General features: G+C 45.0%; 1 protein-coding gene across 1 annotated transcript in view; it reads right to left on the bottom strand.

Annotated features, from left to right (window-relative positions):
* Nucleotides 1-22,828, bottom strand: part of DRP2 (dystrophin related protein 2) — a 44,481-nt gene that overhangs the window by 16,023 nt on the left and 5,630 nt on the right. The window contains exons 3-11 of the mRNA XM_070291020.1: nt 14,534-14,713; nt 9,625-9,788; nt 7,720-7,876; nt 6,188-6,308; nt 3,886-4,154; nt 3,115-3,261; nt 2,579-2,657; nt 793-853; nt 418-479 (exon numbers count right to left, since the gene is read on the bottom strand). Coding sequence (XP_070147121.1) covers nt 418-479; nt 793-853; nt 2,579-2,657; nt 3,115-3,261; nt 3,886-4,154; nt 6,188-6,308; nt 7,720-7,876; nt 9,625-9,788; nt 14,534-14,650 — 1,177 coding nt within the window. The 5' untranslated portion in view covers nt 14,651-14,713. The remainder of the gene's footprint in view (nt 1-417; nt 480-792; nt 854-2,578; nt 2,658-3,114; nt 3,262-3,885; nt 4,155-6,187; nt 6,309-7,719; nt 7,877-9,624; nt 9,789-14,533; nt 14,714-22,828) is intronic.

The following is a 22,828-nucleotide window of genomic DNA, read 5'->3' as shown; positions in this document are numbered from 1 at the left end:
GAATGGAATAATATGGTATTTGTCTTTCTCTATCTGATTTATATCACTCAGCATAATATCCTGAAAGTCTATCCATGTTGTTACAAGTGGCAAGATTTCATCCATTTTTATGATTGTGTTCTACCATGTGTATGTGTGTGCGCATGCATGTGTGGGTGTATGTATGATCCAGCTAGCCCCACTCCTGAGTATTTACTCAAAGAATATAAAAACACTAATTCAAAAAGATACATGTACTCCTATATTCATCACAGCACTATTTACAATAGCCAAGACATGAAAACAACCTATCAGCAGATGAATGAATAAAAAGGATATGGTATACATACATACAATGGAATATTATTCCCCTGTATTCTTATAGGACAAAGGCAACTGTATAGATCTCTACCCTGTACAGGAACCTTGAATTCTTACCTAGAGTTTGGTATAACTCGGTCATCTTGGGATGGTCCCAGCATGTGGTTTGAGCCTGGTGGCTATAAATAAAAGCATCAATAGCACCAGGGTCCATATCACCCCCCACCCCACAGACAAACATGCACACATCCGTCAGTGATAGGTTGGATACAAGGAGCAGCGGGATCTGAGAGTGAACCCTGAAGATCCCAAAGCACAAGGGTTCACCTTTACCCGGTAGAATATTGAGCTCTTGAGATGAGTAAGAAGGAAAACTGGACTGGATGGAGGAATCCCAACAGATAGGGGTGAAAGGGATAGGTAGAAAAAAAGACAGGAGAGAGAGAGGGTGGGCAGGTAATTGACCTGTTTCCGATTCAGATGGTCACTCACTTGATGTAGTAGGGAACTTTATTGGGTGAAATTGCTCTTTCCCAGGGAACCTGAACAGAGGCTGGTGAGGGAGAAGAGAAAGAGAAAGAAGCTGGCCACTAATGTTCTTCAGGCCCCTGATTACTCCCCTGTACTATCCTCCCAAAGAAATAGCTAAGCCCAAAAGGGGATGCCTGAGTCTCATTGCAGGTCTTAACAGGACCTGAGCATGGGGCAAACACTTCTAATGAAGACACTTCGCTCCCTGATGTTAGGGTGAGGGACGGAGAAGAGGTTGTCACTGATACCGTCATGTGCCAGAGACAAAACAAGGGCATGAACAGGTGGCCTTGGCCACCCTGACAATCTTCCCCCTGAGCAGGCTGTCATTTTGTCCATTCAGCTGCTGGTGTGCAACTGTGGATATGAAGTGACCCTACTCTCCTCATGAGACTCAAAGCCCTTCCCCCAGAATGCCCAGCTTCTCAGTCCTATGAGACAATGGGGAACAGGACTGCCCACTCATCTATGGTAAGAAAGTCTGGAAAATGATGCTTCTCTCTGTTCCATGTTTTTAACTTCCAGATGTTCCAGGAGAGGCTCAGTCATCTGGTCAATCTCTTGCTTGCAGTTTCCCTGAGTACAAGAGATTTCTGCAGGTGTAGCTGCATGCCAGTCATTATAATGCAACAGTTTGAATTGCCATTAACATTTATTGAGTTCCTACTATGTGCCAGATACTCTACTGAATGCTCTGTGTGCATATCTAATTTTCATATCTAGTTACATTTCCACCATCTCCACTCTGATTGGGTCACCATCATTTAGATGATCACAATATGTACCCTAACAGGTCTCCCTCCTCCTATTCTTGGCCCCAACACTCTGTTGAAACAGAAGTTGGATCATGTCATCCCTCTGCTCAAACCCCTACCTGGGTTCTTCATTCTACTCAGAATAAAATCCTAGTTCTTACCATAGCCCTCCAGGCCCTCCATGCTTTGGCTTCCTGCTCGCATTCTGATCTCTCACTCTCTCTCCTCTTCACTCACTTCTATACTGGTCTCCTTGCTGTTTCTCAGGCATGCCCCTGCCTTACGGTCCTGGAAGTTATTGTTTCCTCTGCCCAGTCTGCTCTTCCCTCAGATATCTACATGGCTCATTCCCTCACCTCTTTGAGGTTTCTACTCAGTTGCCATGATTTCAGTGACAACATTCCCAACCACCCTATTCAAAATTGCAATGCCTCCTCCATTATGTCCAGCACTCCCTAACCCATAACTTCCCTGCTTTACTTTTTTCTGGAACACTTGTCACCAACTGACATTTTACACACACACACTTATTTGTTTATGGTTTGGCTTCTTCTAGCAGAATGTAAGCTCTCCAAGTCCAAGAATTTCTGTTTTGTTCACTGATGTAGCCCCAGTGCCTAGAATGGTACCTGGCCCACAGCAGGCCATCAATACATATTTTTGGAACAATAAAGTCATTTAATTCCCATAACTCTATGAGCTAGGTATCATATTTCTCCCTCTTTTTAATATATGGGAAAATTGAAGTTCAGAAAGATTAAGCTATTTTTTTCAAGCTTGCATAGCTATGAAGTTGAGGAGCTCTGACTCAGATCCAGGTCTCTCTGACTCAAGAGCCTGTCCTTTTAACCACTATCCTACACTGCTTTATTCTACTGCTTCTTAGATGCCAAGGTACACTGGGCTCCCACCAGGCCCCCAACAGATAACAGTAGACTCTCTTGGAAAGTGTCTGAGGTTCTACAAAGTGAAGTACAGCTTGTCTCACATACAGGAGAGGAAGTGTTGTGACCCAGGCCCAAAGTCCCGGTGAGCATCCTGAAGCTGCTTAAGCCTCTCGCCAACTGACACCTATGGAAAGAATATGCAGGAAGTCAGTGGCCTCATTCCACATATCCAGGGTGGGATTTCCAGGTGCCTCCGGCCATCTTTGTGAATTCCCTCCAAGGCTGCCTCTTCTCCAGTTCCAGATCCTCCCACCATTCACCCAAATCTTAGTTCTCCCGTGTCACTCCCAGAGGTCAGAGAAGAGCATCTCTAACTCCAGGCCACAGTCACTCTTCATCTGCCCCTGTCTATTCTGAGTGCTCAAATGCAGACAGACCCCTCTCAGATTATCTTAATTACTTCCTGCAGTTTAGAGGTTGAGAAGCTTGTTTCCTGGCCCCAAATTTTATATAACTTTTTCCCCACATAAATCCCATTTCAATGCCCCTTTACTTCCTGAAGGCCTGGAGAAGTCCCCCCATCACCAAGCCTAGTTATACTGAATCTTTCTCCCATGGCTCACTTTAGGCTTCTCCTTTACCTGTAGCTGTTTCCACCGGATGTTGATTTGCTCCAAAGCCCGGGAGTTCTCCATTGACAAGTGCACATCAGAAATGGCCAGTTGATGGGCCAGATCATTTACTAACTTCACTCCATCTTTCATGGGGGAGAATTCTTCCTTGAATAGCTATGGAACCAGGATCCAAGTCCCACAACAGGTAGATAAGAGGAACCATTAGTCATTCACACCAACTCCTTCCTCTTTACCCGGAGATTTTGTTTTAGTAGCGCAGCTTCCATGCTTGCATATTAGGGCAACCAAACTAAGATGTGCATGTATGAGGGGTGGGGGTGGGCATTGTCCTTACTTCCTTTTCTTCTCTCAGAAAACACCAGGGAAAGAGAAGACAGGAGGACATAGGAGACCTCAGCTAAGTGTGTTATTCATTCAGTCATGTCTGACTCTTTGTGACCCCAAGGACTGCAACCCAACAGGCTCCTCTGTCCATGTGATTCTTCAGGCAAGGATACTGGAGTGGGTTGCCATGCCCTTCTCCAGGGGATCTTCCCAACCCAGGAATCAAACCCAGGTCTACTGCATTGCAGGGGGATTCTTTACCATCTGAGTCACCAGGGAAGCCCTTCCCTAACCAGAGAAGCCCTCAGCTAAACCAGCCCCCAAATCCAGCAGAGAAACTGGGAGAGACTCTGTTGAAGTCCAGGGCAACAATGGAGCCTCAGCATCAGGACACTGTCAGGGTCTGGGTGGAGTAGCTGGTCTCTGGGTAGCCAGGAGAGAGGGCCTGCATACCTTAAGAGCCTGGATATGCTCGGGAAGTGAATCAATGAAGAGATCCCCGATGGGCTCCCAAGTGGCTCGGACTCCCTCGGCCTGGGTCAGAGATGCATTTAATTCCTCCATTGCCCCTTGGATCTCCAGCAGCTGCTCCAGAGTGCGCTCAATGTGGCGGTGCTGGTCCACGCAGCGGGCTGCCAACTTCTCCCAGAGTTCACTGGCGACTGTTGCCTGCTTCCACACAAAGCGGCTAAGATTCTGGATCCGCTGTCTAGGAGAGGTATCTGCAAGGGCAGTCATGAAGCCAGGTCAGGCCAGCCAGGCAAGGGTATCCCACAGAAAGACAGAAACAGCCTTTTGTAAACAGGTGTGTGCTGTGTGTGTGTTTTCATACACACACAAATACATATTTTTTATGGCTGAGCTCCTTTTATACATGTGGCTTTTTTAAAAATTAAAACTTTAATTTTGAGTTCATAGTAGATTCATATGCAATTGTGAGAAATAATAGAGATCTCATGTAACCTTCAGATAGTTTCCCCAAATAGTAACATCTTGTAAAAATTATAGTATAACAATCAGGATATTGACATTGACACAATCCAGAATTTTTTTTTCCAAATTCCCCAATTTTGCTTTTACTCATTTGTGTATGCGTGTATGTTTTGTTCTATGTGATTTTATCACATGTGTAGGCTCATGGATCCACCACGACACTCAAGAGACCATATTGGTGTTTTCCACCTATGGTATCATGAGGATTTCCTCATACTCTTAAGAAATGGGCAAGGTAAAGAGTGAGTAAAATATTTAAGAGGCACAGTAAGGCCAATCATCCAGAGTTCTATTCACATGACCTTAGAATGTGATTTTGCATTAGTGTCTATTGTGTGTGTGTGTGCTAAGTTGCCTCAGTCACGTCCAGCTCTTTGTGACCCCATGGACTGAAGCCTACCAGGCTCCTCTGTCCATGGGATTCTCCAGGCAAGAATATTGGAGTGGGTTGCCATTTCTTCCTCCAGGGGATCTTCCCGACCCAGGGATCGAACCCACATCTCTTACATCTCCTACATTGGCAGGTGAGTTCTTCACCACTAGCGCCATGTGGGAAGCCCAGTGTCTGTTGTGCAGTTCCTTCCAAAGAAGGGAGGCATTTTACGAAGGTCTAGCAGAGGAGAGGTTAGTATGACTTTCCCAGCCTTTCCACCTAGGCTCCTAAATTGTAATTTTCCTTCTCCTCCCTCAGACCTCCCCTCAAAAGTAGATTTAGAGCCCCCAAACTCCAGGCTAATTGGAATTGCCCTGCTCTCTTGAGCTTGTTCTAGCTGAGGCCCATTGGGTGGTAAATTGAGTACTGGTTAGTACTCAGTAGCAGGGGCTCAAGGTAAACTGAGAGGGTCAACAGCATCGACAAAGGGCTCCATTAATGAAGGGTCCTGTCAGATCTCAGAGTGTCAAAGCTTCTTTCTGAAGAAGAGGGCTTGCTGGGCCATCACTTGGAGCTAAACACCATGGATCCCACCCTGATGCCTTATTTAAACTTAGACCTACAGTGAACCACTCCATCAGAGAAAGAGAACCAAAAATCATCAGCGTCAGAATTAAAGAGCCACAATCAGTTTTCTTCTCAAGTACCATCACCTAATTTTTAAAGATTTTTTGAAAGGATTTTTATTTGCTAGTTGATTGGAGCAGTGTCACATGCCTCTCTATACTGGAATAAAACAGTACGTTTTAAAAGAACACACTACTACTTTTATTTACTGAGTCTGTTTAATGCATTTGAGTCTTTTTTATTTCTTTTTCATGCCTTCTTAGATGGCCACACACGATGCTCCAGAGAACCACATACAGCTTTGGGCCAAACGCTCATCTCCCCTGCTCCAGGGTCTTCTCTTTGCTTTTCTTAGAGTATGAATCTTGTTCCTTCCCAATTTTGGACTCCTAGGAATAAATTAGGCAATGGCAACCCACTCCAGGATTCTTGCCTGGAAAATCCCACGGACAGAGGAGCCTGGTAGGCTTCAGTCCATGGGGTCGCTAAGAGTCGGACATGACTGAGCGACTTCACTTTCACTTTTCACTTTCATGCATTGGAGAAAGAAATGGCCGCCCACTCCAGTGTTCTTGCCTGGAGAATCCCAGGGACGGGGGAGCCTGGTGGGAGCCAGAGTCGGACATGACTGAAGCGACTTAGCAGCAGCAGCAGGAATAAATTATCCTCCTAGGTAACAGCTGAGAAAATGAGTTTGGGATGGGCATAAAGGTGTTTAATGGGTCATAGCTGAAGAAGATGAAAGAGAGGAAGACCACCTACCTTTGCTCTCAGAATGAGGCTCCTCTAATTCATCAAATGGGTGCTGGGATAGGAAGGCCTGAGCTGACTCCAGCACAGAGTAAATATAGGGGCCTCGAGACTTGACATCTTCCATAAAGGCCTGTGAAGTTTAGCAACATGGTCAATGGGGAAGGAAAGTCTTTCATTTGCTTTGAATTCCATCCTGCAATTGACAATCTTTCTTCTCCTCAGTGCAGTTTGATATCCTGTATCTTTGGGCTACTCAGACTAAAAGAGGAGCAGTCTTCTCTATAGGCAAAATAATAACTTTGATACTGGAAGGTCTATTTACTCCAAAATGGGTCTGTCTATGCCACAAGGTAGAGAGAAATATGGGGACTTGGGGCTAGGAATCTTGGTTCTCTGGAAGACTCAGAAAGTCCTCTGAAAGGGGCTTTAAGAAATCAAAACCAGGATGGGCTAGATTTATATGAAAAGTTTAATTAAATTTTTGTTGAAATATACGTGAGTACACAAATCAAAAGTGTACTTTTCATCACAGCTTGATGAATTTTCATATAGTGATTCCGTATCTGTAACCAGTGCTGAGATGAAGAAACAGAACTCCACCAGCATCCCAGAATGCCCTGTCATGACCTCTTTCAGTCACTCTCTCCTCCTCCCCTCCCCCAAGGTAGCAACTATCCTGACTTGTGCTGCCACTGATTAGTTTTGCCAATTTTTTCAACCTTATTATACACATGGAACCACACTGTATGTACCCTTTTTTGTATTTGACTCTTTTTTTCATTCAACATATTGTCTTTAAAATTCAGCCATACTGTGGCACACATTTATAGTTTATTTTCCTGCTGTATTGTATTCATCTTTTAAATTGTGCTATAATTGACCTATAACATTGTGTAAATTTAACAAGATGTACATATTTGATTTAGCACAATATACTGATTTGATACATTTGTTTAATATGATTGCCCCTGTCACATGACATCACATAGTGATCATTTCTTCCGGTGCATCTGTGTTCATTTTAAGAAACATTTGTTGTTATTTTCTGATTATAGAGGAAAGATATGTCACAGAAATCTTAGAAATTTCAGAAAAGGATGAAAAAAACAAAATTAAAAAGAACTAATTTCATCCCCTGGAGTTACCCATTGTGAAGATTTTGACAGAGTTCCTGCTTATGTGTGTATACACACATACACATCTGCACATCTATATAGACTTTTATACAATTGAGATCTACCTATAAACAGTTTTCTATCTTGTGTTTTTTTCAGTGAATATTATTTTATGTTCATTTCCCATGTCCTCGTTAAAAATCAGGGAAGCATTTTAAGGGAGGCCAATATTGGATGTGATGTATAGAGGGGGGAGATTTGAGTTATTCTCTGGAGTGCCGTCCACAAACCGGTAGGACTGCATACAGCTTCCAGTGATTTTAAGCACCTAAGCAGAGACTGAGCATCCGTCTGTCAGGGCATTGCAGAAGACATCCCTTCCCAACCGAGAGTCTACACACCACAGCCTCTGTAACTCTAACCTACCGCGTGTGTCTCCTTCTCCTGTTGCACCAGGACCACATCCCCTTGTAGGGGCAGCTGAGCTGACAATTCCTCATCCTTTTGGCTGAGCCAGTCAATTATCTCTTGGAGAGGGAGCTGAAGCTTTCCACTGTGGTCTGAGAAGGCCTCTAGCCGGGCACTGCACACAATGGTAAGACCAGTGATTTTCAGTCCTCTTGTTAAGTGGCAAAACATTTTTCCCCAGCAGATATGTAAGTGGAATCTTACTATATAAACAGATGAAAGAGGTGCTGCTCTGGTTGAAGTGGGAGAAAGCCCGGAACCCAGCCTCTGACCCACCCACAGAGCCTCCCAAGACACCTCCCCATAGAGCACGGTACCAAAACATTTGGTGGACTTCAGTTCATTCAGCTGTGCACCTAGAATCAGGCTGCGAAGGGCAGTGAAGTAAGCAAGGGCGTTAGTAGAGACAGCTGTCGTGTTGCCCTCTTGTCCTGGAGGAACTCAAGTCATGCCAAACTGTTCATCCTCAGAGGCTTCTCAGAGGCTGCCTTCTGAGCAGGAGCAATGCAGTGGGTGGGAAGGGTGTGCCAGGTGGCTGAGTGTGGGCACGCGTGTGTGTGAGGTTGCACACAAATACAAGCAGCCCAGGGGTCCCAAAGGATGAGGGCAACATAGACTAGAAGCTTGACATACAGAAGGAGGAAAACATGTGCAGAATAGTCACCTCTGTCTGCCTTCCCCTCTCCCCACAAATGAGCCGTGAACTGAAGTCCAAGTGGTAGGAAGCCAGAGGCCAGTCCAGGCTGTGTGCAGCCATTGAACCCATTCCCCTTAGATGATTGGTAACTGGTTATTCCGTCCCTACCTCTTTGGCCAAGGCTTTTACATAAATTTTTGCTTCTACTAATTCTCAGAGCAACCTTGAGAGGTAGCCACTGGTGTTGACCAGAGAAGTTAAGTAATTTTCCCAAGGTCACACAGTAAAGTCACTGGATTTGAACTCAGGGTTGTCTGATTTCAGAGCCTGCATTCCTTCAACATCTGTACACTCCTCATCTCCACCAGAACCCACCAGAAGCCAGGAGTTTGGTCTTTGATGATAGAGAGTAGAGAGGAAAAGTGTGTGTTTGGGGTGAGGTAGTGGGAGGGGAGTTATGGAGAAGGGTAGAGGAAACAGGGACGACTGAGTTACGGATTTGCTCTTAGCTTAGGGAGGCATGGGTGGGGGATAAGCAGTGGATGGGAAGAGAGGGCTAACAACCACTATAATTATCCTGCAATTAAAATAAATAAAAAATTTTAAAAGATGTGAAAAAGCAGATGAGAGCTACTAAGATAGAAGACAGTTATGAGAGGAAGGCGGGCAGGAATCAAATCCTCCATTTATACATCAGCGCTTTTAAGTGCAGAAAGCGTTTTCATATCTCATTTGAGTCCTCATAACAAAACTGGGAAATAGAACAAGCATTATTCCTTTACTCATTTTGTTGTTGTTGTTAAAAAAATCCAAACAAGTGGAAGCCAACTTTCAGGGATTACTGAAACCAATTTTCCAAGGTGACACAGCCTACTGAGGCTCGGGATGGGAGGGGAGTTTGGGAGAGAATGGATATATGTATATGTGTGGCTGAGTCCCTTCGCTATTCACTTGAAACTACCACAGCATTGTTAATTGACTATAACCCAATACAAAATGTTTTTGGTGTTAAAAAATAAATAAAAATAAAGGAAAAAGACCGAGACTCAAATCCAAGTCTCCTGACTTCTGACCCAGGGTTCTTCCCCCAGCACCAGAGCATGAAAAGGAGGAAAAACAGAGGATGAAGCTGACAAGAAGGCTGAGAAGAGGGTGACGAGCAAGAGGAGCCCAACATCATCCCCACCAATGCTCCAAAGCCCCTGTTTCGAGGCTCCAGGCCTTACCGGAGATTGTGAGACTTCTTTTTGATTTCATTCCAACACAGATTCATGGCTGGTGGTTCCAGGGTTCTGGCGGCACCAACAGACCCGTTGAATAGCTTTGGACTTAGGCTGGGTACCCCAGCACCATCGTGAGGAGGCGCAGGGGTGGTGGCAGCAGCCCTAACCTGTACAGAAACACAGAGACCTCTACAATCCCCGGAGTGTGCCACACCCTGGTCTGTGCCAGGCCAAGCATGGGACAAGTGTGAACGGGGCGGGGAGAAGGGGCTGGCTCTAGGATGTGTTTGAGCGGTTGAGAGAAAAAAAGACTCTGTGGTTCTGGGGCAAGGTCCTCTCTTAGTGCTGCGCTGTGCTCAGTTATGTCCAGCTCTTTGTGACCCCATGGACTATAGCCCACACACATGGGCTTAACACATGTGTTAAGCACTTTGAGTTGTGCTTTTAATGGGAAGATTGGTTTCCCAACTTGGCGAGTCTTGTGTGGGAAAGATGTATGGTTTGGGGGGAAGGAGAGACTAGAGGAAACTCAGCCACCAGCAGGGCCATTTTCCTTCCACAGAAGGGGAGCAGGTAGACAGGCATGCATGCAGGTGGGTTTCCCCAGGCTGAGATTTCCTCTCCACACTGCCCTGTCCTTCACTCCATTCTGCTTCTGCCTGAGCATGTCTTGAACTGCGAGGGAGACAGCTAACTCCTGAAGGGCTATTTGGCACACCTCCCATTCTTCCAAACCCCATAATACCCTACAGGGTGAGCAAGTGATGGGAGCCCCTTAGCTGTTGACTCTTGTCAGAGTTCTTTGGAGATCAGGACCCCAAATGCTGCCTTAGCCCTTTCTCAACCCATTGAAGATGAGCAGTGCTCTTTAGGACTCTCCTGACTGTGGTGGGAAATACGAGTGGTGAAGAGGGAGAAGGGGGCACCAAGGCCCCCTTGGAAGTACGACATCTACTACAGATGGCTCTCTCTCTCTCTCTCTCTCTCTCTCTCTCTCTCTCTGTCTCTCTCTGAATTTGTGGGACAGCCCTTCAGCTTTCTTTTCTAGAAGGCTGGGTAAACTCTGGAACACTGAACTATGAGCCTACGGCTTACCTTGAATGCCATGGTTGCCAGTGTTTGGGCAATTTGAACAGTTCTAACCTAACACAAGTACTTCCAGGATCTCATCTGGGCAGTAGTGCTGGCAGAATTTGTAATAGTAACAGTGATAATCATAGGAGTCAGCAGTTAAACATAACCAACCTGTACTAAGAGAGGGCTTCTTTAGTACTGGTGCTAAAGAATCCGCCTCCCAGTGCAGGGGACAAAGGAGATGCAGGTTTGATCCCTGGATTGGGAAGATCCCTTGAAGAAGGGTATGACAACCCACTCCAACATTCTTTCCTGGAGAATCCCCATGGTCAGAGGAGCCTGGCGGGCTGTAGTCCACGGGTCAAAAAGAGTTGGACATGACTGAGTGACTCAGCACACATGAATCTATAGCATAAAGAATATTCAAGCTTTTTTTTTTTGAAAAAACTCCCACAGCTCACAGCCATACACAGAAGGAGAAGTGGGAGAACAGCCAAGCTCCAGGGCACAGCTCTAGAGTCAGCTGCTCTGCATTCCCATGAGTGGATCCTACCTGTGCCGCCTGGGGACCCACTTGCAGGATTGGGAAGCCCCATGATGCTCCTCCGAATGAACCCAGACCCAGCGCTTGGTGAGCCGCAGGCAGAGTCCAGACAGGCTCTGAGCAGGCTCCCTAAGGGAGGGCGAGCAGAGCTGAGCCAGGCCAGGAGGCGGGATCTGTCACCCTGTTTGTTTACTGACCCCCCAGGAATCCAGAGGGGGCGGCTATGTCAGGATTGGGGACGGTGAATCACGGCTTTGTCCCTGGGGAATTCCGGCTCGCTCCCAACTGGGCCCGCCACACCGGGGCCAGGAGGGCCCTCCCAGGCTGGCAAGGATGGTGAGAGTGGGATTGGGCATTCCATGGTGCTGAGGAGGGGTGCGCAGAGGGGAGCTTCTGTTGGTTTATGTTCCCTTTGCCTGGAAGACACAAAGCACTCACTCTGCCTGCAGTTCCCTCTCCCCTAAGCTGAGGTGGACGAAAAGATCAGATCACTTTGGTGACAAACCTTTGGTAAGCAGTTTCACCAAGGCCTGGCAGGACAATGAGCTTGAGGATCAGTCTTGTCCTTTAGCATGTAAGCGTCCTCAGAGACTGTGAGCGATGTATGCAAGGACAGAGCCGTGGGATGGTGGGCAAGACAAGACTGACCCAAGCCGGCAGTGAAAATGAGGGGGGATTCTGCCCTGCCTTTGGAAAAAGAGGACAGAGAGCCTTGTCCCCACTGACCTCCCCCTGCACTCTAAGGCCAGGGGGAAACACATGGTCTATGGGCATGCGCCCTGGACTTCCGCAGGGTGGGGGAGGGTGAGATGGAACCCAGGAGCTCGGTGCAGGGAGCCTCCTGTGCCCTGCCTCTGCTGTCTTGGGCTACTAGCCTGAGGGGCCCTTCTGGAGGTGGCCACTCCTTTTCCAGAAGACTTGCCTGGGGAAAGGTTAACATTCCCAAGCTGACCCCCCGCCCCGCCCCAGCACTGAGGGAAAACACTTCGTTTCGACCAAAAAGGGTTCTGTTCCCATCCTCATTTATCTCCCACAGAGTCTTCTGTGGGGCTTTCCACAGTTCCACATTGTTTCCATGCTGAGGCCCACCTACAGGAATAGTTAGAGCAGCTGCCTGAGCCTTTCTTGGGGCCCAGGGTGGGGCCATGTAGGGTGGATGGCAGAATGGCAGGGGACGGCAGGCAAAGAGCAGGGAGTGGCTCTAGCTCCGGGTTGCAGCTTGGTTTATGCTTGGTCTCGAGCCATCCTCACAGAGTTCCCTGGGCTGGGAATGCCCTAGAGTTAGAAAGGGCCTCTTATGATCCGGCCACAACGAAATTGTCATGTTCTGACGGAAGTACCCATGATGAACAGGGCTCCACCCATGTTAGCCTTTCAATCCCTCCAGCCTTCTTAGTTTCCCAAGTGTGAAAAGTGTGAAAGTGTTAATCACTGAGTTGTGTCCAACTCTTTTGTGACCCCATGGATTGTAGTCCACCAGGCTCCTCTGTCCATGGAATTCTCCAGGCAAGAATACTGAAGTAGGTTGTCATTTTCTTCTCCAGGGGATCTTCCTGACCCAGGGATCAAACCCTGGCCTCCTGCATTGAGGGCAGATTCTTTACCATCTGAGCCACCAGGGAAGCCCTAGCTTCCTAAACGCCACCCCCCAGTTTGGTTCCCTTAATAGACTCCCTCACCCTGTTCTCCCCTCGGAGTTCCCCCTACGAATCACAGTCCCCTCTAGCAGAGCCAAGTTCTCAGGCAAATGATGACTAATCCTTGATTTCTTTCCCTATCAATAGCCGTCTACTTCTGTTTTTGTGACCAACATGTTTGGTCTGCCCACTCCCCATAGGACTTTCTCCTCATCTCTTGAAACTTTAAGACAAAGTCAGAGCTGTAGAGCAAGAAGAGAAGAAACTCGACAGTAACCGAAGAGAGGGCTTGATCTCACCATTCTCTGTCACAAAATTAAGCCCTCATGTCCCACTGCCTAGGTAGTGAAGCTTGCAGGGAGTGGGCAACAAGCAGGAAAAGCCTTCTGGAAGGACCCATGGTTTTCAATCCCTCGACCATCTGAAAGTCCCACTCTGGGGAAGGGGTAGATTTGCAGGGGGACTCTCAGCTGACACTGGCTTTGAAAATATTTTACAAGCAGTGACTTCTCTGTGGTTAGATGTGTCAAAACAGCTTGGAAGGCCTGGACCTTATGACTGTCTGGACCTTCATTGTCTCTCATTCTCTGCCCACATGGGCTCCCCAGTACCTACATTCTCCATCCCTGCCACCTTGGTATCTCTCTTCCTCCACTATATATATTCAGTGGCTGTTCACACCACCCATAGTGACTCAGCATCGTAGCCCATCTGCGAGATCCTAAGAAACATAGTACTTTCACACACTCCCATAGTCTCTGAACCCCAAAGCATTATGTGTACTAAGTTGCTTCAGTCATGTCTGACTTTTTGCCACCCCACGGACTGTAGCCCACCAGGCTCCTCTGTCGGTGGAATTCTCTAGGCAAGAATATTGGAGTGGGTAGCCATTTCCTTCTCCAGGGCATCTTCCCCACCCAGGGACAGAATCTGAGTCTCTTGCGTCTCCTGCACTGGCAGGTGGGTTTTCTACTACTGACCCACCTGGGAAGGTTAAGCTTTATAGGGCAAGCCAAAATATGCTTAGACATCTCCTTTTTCTAGTCAACTTTCCCTTGGACTTCCCTCATTGCCAGAAAAGTGGGTTGCCTTCTGGGATTACTGCCTCTCACACACCCTCTGCCCACCTGGCACCACAGGCTGGCACACTCAGCCCCACCACTCCAGTCATAGGGGAGGAGAGAGAGAGGACAGGCCAGTAGGAAGCTCAGGAGATCTTTAGTGGGGTTAACCCAGGAACTGTGAGTAGGACCAGGGACTTGAGAGGAAGAGCCAATGGAGGGAGAGGAAATATTCTGCAGGTAGAGAATATGAGGAAACCACAGAGAAGTCAAGGCAATGGAAGGTCCTGCCTTGTCCTAGGCTATGCCCTGAAGGAGCATGCTCTTCTGGGACCTCCTCTGGAAGCTTAAATGAAACCAGCCACCTTAACCATTGTGGGCTCTTTGGCTTTTCCAGATCAACACACTTCCTTTGCCCCATAAAAGGCCTCATGAATGGCAGGGATGGGCCAGAGGAGGCCTCATTGTGTGCAAGGGGTTTCATGTGTATGAAGACTACCCTTGAGCCTTAAGAAGCATGGATACCCACAAGAACACACACAGATCCTACGTCCACCCTCTCTCCACGGTTCTGTCTTTTGCCCTGAGCCTCTTACCTGAGGCTGGGGGCAGGTGCTTCGGAGGCTGCGGCTATGATGGAAGTTGTCAGCTGCCTGCCACTTATGACATCGTGGGAGGGTGTAAGGGCATCCCTGCATGACCATAGGTTGCATCAGAACCGAGGCTCATGGGGGTGGGTGGGGACAGGCAGTACATCAGCTGTTCAGCATAAGCACCTGGAAGAGTAACAAGGTCAGATTTAGAGTCGAAATATAAAAAAGGCTTGTAAATGCAGCGCTTACCCAGGAGTGCCTTGACCAGTTATGTCAATAAGTTTTCAGAGCTTACTGACCTATCCAACAGTTTTTCCCAGGCCATCAAGCACCATAAAAAAAAACTTGAGTTAATAATTGATCAAGGAAGTATCTATTGTTTCTCTATTGTGCTTTGCGCTAGAGACAAAAAGATGATATGGTGTCTGAGATCTCATTGCATGGGGATAAAGTGTGGGAGATGGGGGGGACAATTGTGTCAGCTGATTGTTGTTTAGTCATTAAGTTATATCTGGCTCTTTTGTGACCCCATGGACTGCAGAGTGTCAGGATCCTCTGTCCATGGAATTCTCCAGGCAAGAATACTAGAGTGGTTTACCATTTCCTTCTTCAGGGGATCTTCCTGACCCAGGGGTTGAATCTGTATCTCCTGCATTGGCCAGAAAATTGTTTACCACTGAGCCACCAGGGAAGCCCATGTAAGCTGATAATGATAATAAAATACTTATGCAGCAGATGCTATAAATAAGGTTTCACCAGAAGGTTAGGGGAGCAAAGAATATGGAATAATTCACTCTATCTGAGCATATGCAGAGATTTCAGCCAGATTGCATTTGAGATGAGTCTTGAGGGGTGAGTAGATATTTGCCTATGCAGAGAAGGGGAGAAAGGAAGAAGTGCATTCCTAGGAGAGGGAGCCAGCTGTGCAAAGGTGGATGTCACCCGAAAAAGCACAGCATGCTCAGAGAACAGTAAGTTCAGTATGGCTGGAGTTTGGGAGATGAAAAGACATGGTGAGGAGTTCTCATACAGAGAGAACAGACATGGGGAAAATCAAGCCAAAAGTGTTACTGCATTAATGGCAGAAGTATTTATGGGATGGAGTGAAGGGATGGATGAAGTGAGCCCTATCTGGTCATGTCAGGAAGGCTCCCTAGAGGAAATATTCTTGAGGTGAGTCATGAAAGAGAAATTGGATTGTCATTAGACAGAGAAGATAAAACAAAAAAGGAACATTCCAAAGAGCAGAAAATCAAATGTATGGCGCAGATCAGAGTACAGGTAGGTGTCTTGTTGGGGAGTACCAGATGAGGCTGTGGCCAGATTGGGTCATGGCTTGAATAATAAGCAGAGGATTCTAGGCTTTATCTTATAGACAATACGGAGGTACTGAAGATTTTCAGCAGGGGAGTGACACAACCAGATTTGCATTTTAGTAGGAGCCCTCTGTCTTCCTTGTGGAGTGAGTCTCCCAAAGGAAGAATCCATTTAGAAGCTGTCAAAACAGGCAGGCAGTTGCAGGGAGGAGGGAGCAGAGAACACGGCATTGAGATACATTGAAGAGGTAAAACACAGTGGATTCGGTGATCACTTGGATATGAAGAGTGAGAGAGGTGAAGAAGTTAAAGGCTTATAATTTGGGAGCTGGACGAATAATGTTGCCAACAGCAGGAGGAGAAAACAGAAGAAGCAAATTTGGTGTGGTAGGGGAGTGAGGTCAGTGTTCTATAATAAGCTATTCTTGAGATATGTTCAGCTTTTGAAGTCAACAGCTAAGACAAGAGTGAAAAAGTTAAATGTACCAAACCAGTTGACAGTTTGGTGAATGTACACATGTCTGATTAGGATGGGTGGCTAAGACAATGCTTGCAGGTGAAATAAGTGGTATCTTTTAGTGCTGGACAAAGATGTGCAAACTTTGATCCAATAGCAAGAAGTGAACATCTCTCTTTTTTTAAACTTTTTAATTTTTATTGGAGTATAGCTGATTAACAATATTGTGATAGTTTCAGACGGACAGTAGAGGGACTCAGCCACACATAGACATATATCCATTCTCTCCCAAACTCCCCTCCCATCCAGGCTGCCACATAACTTGGAGCAGAGTTCCCTATGCTCCACAGTAGGCCCTTGTTGGTTATCCATTTTAAATATAGCAGTGTATACATGTCCAAACTCCCAAACTATCCCTTCCCCCATCCTTTGCCCTGGCAACTGTAAGTTTGTTCTTGAAGTCTGTGAATCTGTTTTTGTTTTGTAAATAAGTTCATTTGTATTATGTTCTTTTAGATCCTACATATAAGGGATGATTCCTGATACTGCTGATTAAATAGCCACCATTTTTAGTTTCTACTTCAGTGGTTCCCAACATAAGGGCCCCTTCTTAAAGATAAAAAAAAAATCTCACTTCACCCACTCACACCCACAAAGGAGCTGTACTTTTAGTACTTACAGAGTGAGAAAAACACTTATACATTTAAAGATCTGTGGACTCCTTGAACTAAGTTACCCTTCCCTCCTCCTCATGGGTCCATGATCCAAAAACTAACAGATCACACAAATGCAAGAACTTACGGTCTGAAGGATGTTTTATTGTGATCAAAGTCCCTAGAGATCACACAGCTACATAATTCCTCATCCCTGAAGAGATTACCCCAAAGAATGATTGAAAAAGATGGCTCCTCTCTGATCCAACACCAATATAAAAGAATTCATCACTAAGACTTCCCTGGTGGTCCAGTGGTTAAGAATCCATCTGCCAGTGCAGGGGACACGGGTTTGATCCCTGATCCAGGAAGATTCTGTGTGCCACGGAGCAACGAAGCCTATGTGCCACAACTACTGAGACTGTGCTCTAGAGCCCACAGGCCACAATTACTGAGCCCCTGTGCTGCAACTACTGAAGTCTGAGCGCCCGAGAGCCCATGTTCCACAAGAAGAGTAAGTTTGTGTGCTCACCCATATCTGACTCTTTGTGGCCCCATGGACTATAGCCCACCAGGCTCCTCTGCCCATGGAATTTTCCCGGCAAGAATACTGGAGTGAAGTGCCATTTCCTACTCCAGGGCATCTTCTAGACTCAGGGATTGAACTCGAGTTTCTAGCATCTCTTGCATTGGCAAGTGGATTCTTTACCACTAGCAACACCTGGGAAACCCACAAGAGGAGCTACCGCAATGAGAAGCCCAAGCACCTAAATTAGAGACTAGCCCCTGCTTGCCACAACAACTAGAGAAAGCCCACACTCAGCAATGAAGATCCAGTGCAGCCAAGAAACAATTAAATTAAAAAAATTAATCACTCAGATAAAAAATGAAGTATTGCTATGGACATATTAAGTATGAAGGCTACAAAAGTTTTGCTTTCAGACTTCTTTTTACATTAACATTTAAAATTTTTGCTGATTATATAAGCAATACCTGTTCTTTACAGAAAAATGGAAAATACAGAAAATCATAACTGAAAATAAAAATGACCTATACTACTACTATCCAGAGGTAGCCAGCCATTACTAACAGGTATGAATCCTTACAGTAGTTTTTCTGTGAAAAATATATACTTGCACTTTGGAAATAAAATTGTCATCATATTATTTATATAGTTATAATTTATATCATGCTTTTTAAATTTGCCATTTATATCAGGATCAGTTTAAAATTTCATTAACTATTCCTCTAACATATGACTTTTAATGGTTGCAAAGGTTATAGAGTTCTGTGGTTGAGGCCATGGGCTTTGGCGTCAGATAGACCTAGGGTCAAACTCACTCTATTCAACCTATTAGCAGTGTGGCCTGGGAGCAATTAACCTCTCTGAGCTTCAGGGCCCTCATCTGTAAAATGGGGATGACTGCCCTTGTAGTCTTGTTCTAATGATTAAAAATTATTAATGTATTTAAATAACTTAGCACAGTGTCTGGCAATAGTACACTATTCAATAAATGTTAGCTTTAATCATTTTTGTATAATATTCCATAGAATGGATAAAGCATAATTTATTTTAACAGTAAAACATGTCACACTGCAGTTTGTAGCCTTGTGCATATTTATGATTCTTAAGATAACTTTGTAGAAGGGAGAGTTTCTGGATTAAAGGGCATGAACCAATTTCAGACTTGTATTAATAATGAAAGTGAAAGTCTCTCAGTTGTGTCCGATTCTTTGTGACCCATGGACTGTGCAGTCCATGGAATTCTGCAGGCCTGAATACTGGAGTGGGTAGTCGTTCCCTTTTCCAGGGGATCTTTCCAACCCAGGGATCAAACCCAGGTCTCCCTCATTGCAGGCAGATTCTTTACCAACTGAGCTATCAGGGAAGCCCTGTATTAATAATGCATCCTTCTAAATTGCCCTAACAAAAATTAGATATCTTTATACCACCCTCAACAACCTATGAGAGAGCCTGTTTCCCAGCACACTTGCCAACAGTGAGTATTCTTTTTTTTTTACATATCTTTGCCAGTTTTGTAAGTGAAGATGGCATCTTGAGAATTACTTTGTATTTCCTTAGTTACTTGAAATGCTTAACTTTTTCCTTACATTTTTAGTTGCCAGTTGTATTTCTTTTTTCATAAACTCTTTTTCTCTTTTGAGGTTCACCTCTCTACAGATTAAATTCCTTCCTTCATATTCTCCCCTACTGACCTGATATAAGTTTGATGCTTCACAAAGTAACAAATCCAGGTATCAGGGAATTCAGGTTTTCTAATCCCAATGCCGGCAAAAAAGGAATAAACTCTTTCTCGTCCTGGCACGACTATTCTCTGCTCTTTTCAGATGGTGCCATTGACTGTGACTTCAAGTCATTTCACCTCCTAGACCTTGATTTGCTAAAATGTTAATGGTTAACAGTTGCCACACATCACTTAAGGGAGAAATGAGTCATACCTTCTGCAGGACACAGACATCAAGTTATGAGAGGTCACAGAGCAGGAACTGTTCCTTTCAAATTGAAGGGATTTAGGATGTATTTATGGAAGAGATGTTTTTGAGCTAAGGTGAGAGAGGAAGATTTGGATGTATAAAGTAGTATGGAGGATGCTTTTGGGGTAGAATTCATTCATCTGTGCTCTCCCCTAGGGATCCTGCTAGATACCCAACTGCGACTTTTTCCCACTAGGAATACTCTTTTCCTAATTCTCAAAACCACACACAGGCCCTTCCAGGAGGATTCAGCATGAGACATTGTTTAACTTGGGCAGAGATGAAAGCTTTAAAAACATGTGGGGGAATATCAGGATTTCAGCATGAAAGCAAGATTGTTGGCTAGTGGAGGACATGATTCATGCCCATTATTAATTTCTACTCCACACATTTTAAAACACAGAGCCAGACACAGAGCAGGTACTCAGTGAATGTCTCCTGACTTGATTTTTTAAAAGGGAAGTTTAGTTGGTTTACAATATTACATTAGTTTCAGGAATGCTGCTGCTACTGCTGAGTCGCTTCAGTCGTGTCCGACTCTGTGCGACCCTATAGACGGCAGCCCACCAGGCTCCGCTGTCCCTGGGATTCTCCAGGCAAGAACACTGGAGTGGGTTGCCATTGCCTTCTCCAAGTTTCAGGTATACAACATAGCAATTAAGTATTTTTATCAATTATCCTCCATTTAAAGTTATTATCAACTAATGGCTATGTTCTTTGTGCTGTACAATATATCCTTGTTGATTATTTTATGCATATGTGCTTCCCTGGTGGCTCAGAGGTTAAAGCGTCTGCCTCCAATGAGGGAGACCTGGGTTCGATCCCTGGGTAGGGAAGATCCCCTGGAGAAGGAAATGGCAACCCACTCCAGTACTCTTGCCTGGAGAATCCCATGGATGGAGGAACCTGATAGGCTACAGTCCACAGGGTCGCAAAGAGTCAGACACGACTGAGCAACTTCACCTTCATGCATAGACAAGTACTATGTGAAATCTAAAAAATAAACAAGTATATATAACAAAACTAAAACAGATTCCCCAGATTCACAGATATAGAAAATGCTAGTGGTTACCAGTGGCGAAAGGGAATCAGGAAGAGACACAAATTGACTTGATGTATTGAATTGAACTCCAGTTAAGTGACTATACAGTCCCTCAACTTTGTAGGTACAAATTCCAGGGAACATGAAGAGAAAGGCTTTGGATATACACATTTCTTGTGTTTGTGTGAAATGATGTATACAGAACGTTAGCATTTGAAGCAGGGCTTGAAATGAAAAAAAAAAAAAAAAAAAAAAAACAACAACAAACTGCAAATGACCTAAATGTCCATTACTTGGGGATTTGTTAAATAAATAATGGTGTATGCATACAATAGAATTCTATATAGCTATTAAAACCAGAATTAACTCTTTATGCTCCAATATAGAATAATCTCTTGAGGTAACGCTTTAAGTAAAAAGAAAATAAGAAAAATGTTAGTTTAATCTGTTTTAAAACAAAACATGTGCTTATATATACAATAAAATTCCTTTGGAAATATACAAAAGAACCTGTTAACGTCGATTGCCTTTGGAGAAGGGAACCAAGTGGCTACTAAACAGAGATGGGAGAATTCCTTCCACTCTTTTGAGATTTTTTCCCCTTATTTTCTCTCTTTTTAAAACTGAGAAATATAACTTACAAAAAGTACATAAAATATATGTGTAAAATGTATTGAATTATTACAAAGCAAATCCCCATGTAATCACTGCTTGGGTTGAGAAATAGAATAATTATTTACATCCACAAAAGCCCTGTGTCACTGGGACTTCCCTGGTGGCGCTCTGGATAGGAGTCTGCCTGCCAATGTAGGGAACACAGGTTCAGTCCCTGGTCTGGGAAGATTTCACATGCCGCAGAGCAACTAAGCCTGCATGCCGCAACTACGGAGCTCGACTGCTGCAACTCCCAAAGCCTGCATGCCTAGAGCCTCTGCTCTGCAACAAGAGAAGCACTGCAGAAAGAAGCCTGTGCACCACAACCAGAGAGTGGCCCCCACTCACTGCAACTAGAGAAAGTCTGTGCAAAAGCAACAAGGACCCCACGCAGCCAAAAATAAAAAGAAAGAAAGAAAATTAAAAATCCCTGTGTCACCACCAATAGGAGATATAGTTTTCACTGAATATCCTTTTGTATCTTTGGAATTTTGAAGTGTGTGAATACATTAGCTATTTAACAGCTACTTTCTCCCTTCTTTCCCACTCCTCACCAAAGTGCCATAGACATCGTCAACTGTTTTATGGAAAGGTTGATATAGCAGCTTTTCCATAGCCAAAAAGCAGTAACAGTTAAAATTTACTTTATTCTATATTTTTCATATATTAACTAATCAGTCTACATACAGGAAGTCATGGAATCCTCAGGACAATCTTATGAAGTAGTTACTACTGCTGTCTATATTGTGCAGATAAGAACATGGAGGCACACAGCAATAAGTAACTTGTTCAAAGTGATATTGTGACTATGAGGTAGGGAACTGGGATTTATATCCAGGCCAGTGTGTCCCAGAATACAAGTTCTTTACTGCTACACTCTTCTGCCTTTGTAAATTCTAGAACTCGGGCTCTGAGGCACTGTGGTGACCGACACTTGGCAAGTAGAGAAAATTCGTGGCTCTGGGCCACTAGCTGGGAGCCCAAGGGCTGACTCAGACATGCCACTACCCAGGCAAAGACACAAGCAATTAAGAATGGACAGGATGCAGTGGGTCTGGGGTATCACCCAGCTGGCAAATCTCACAGACCATTTAAATGACCTTCCTAGGGCATCTGGGAAGTAAAATGCTGGTCAACTCTCCCAGTCTGACCTCAGAGCTTCCCCAGTGCCTAAGAGCTAGGTAAATATTTTTTGAATGAATGAATAAACTCTTTCTACCTATAAATTGGGAAAGTTTAGGAACCTATCCTACAGAAATATCTGCAGAAGTGGATGAGGGTATCTGCTGCAGTTTTGGTTGCAATAGCAAGACTGCAATCAACTCGGATGTCCATCAACAAGGGACTAGTTCAGTGGACTGTGTCGGAGAGGTGGCACAGCCTGACAGTGAAGGGTGTGGGCTCTGAGCCAGCACACTCGAGTTTCCATCCTGGCTTCTCGACCTATCAGTGCAGGTTTGGACAAGATCCCTGACTTCATATTTCAGTCCCTGCATCTGTGAAACAAGAATAACAAAAAGATGTACTTCATAGCCTTGTTGTAAGGACTTAATTCATAGTTACCATCTAGCAAGCACTCAAATCTTTTCTCTTATTGCAGTCACTCATGCCATGAAGTGACAGGGGCTTCGCTGATAGCTCAGGCAGTAAAGAATCTGCCTGCAGTGCAGGAGACCTGGG

The sequence above is a fragment of the Ovis canadensis genome, chromosome X, assembly GCF_042477335.2.
Source record: "Ovis canadensis isolate MfBH-ARS-UI-01 breed Bighorn chromosome X, ARS-UI_OviCan_v2, whole genome shotgun sequence".
Taxonomy (NCBI): Eukaryota; Metazoa; Chordata; class Mammalia; order Artiodactyla; family Bovidae; genus Ovis; species Ovis canadensis.
The sequence above is the reverse complement of the archived record's forward strand: the minus strand, read 5'-3'. Positions and strand labels throughout refer to the sequence as shown.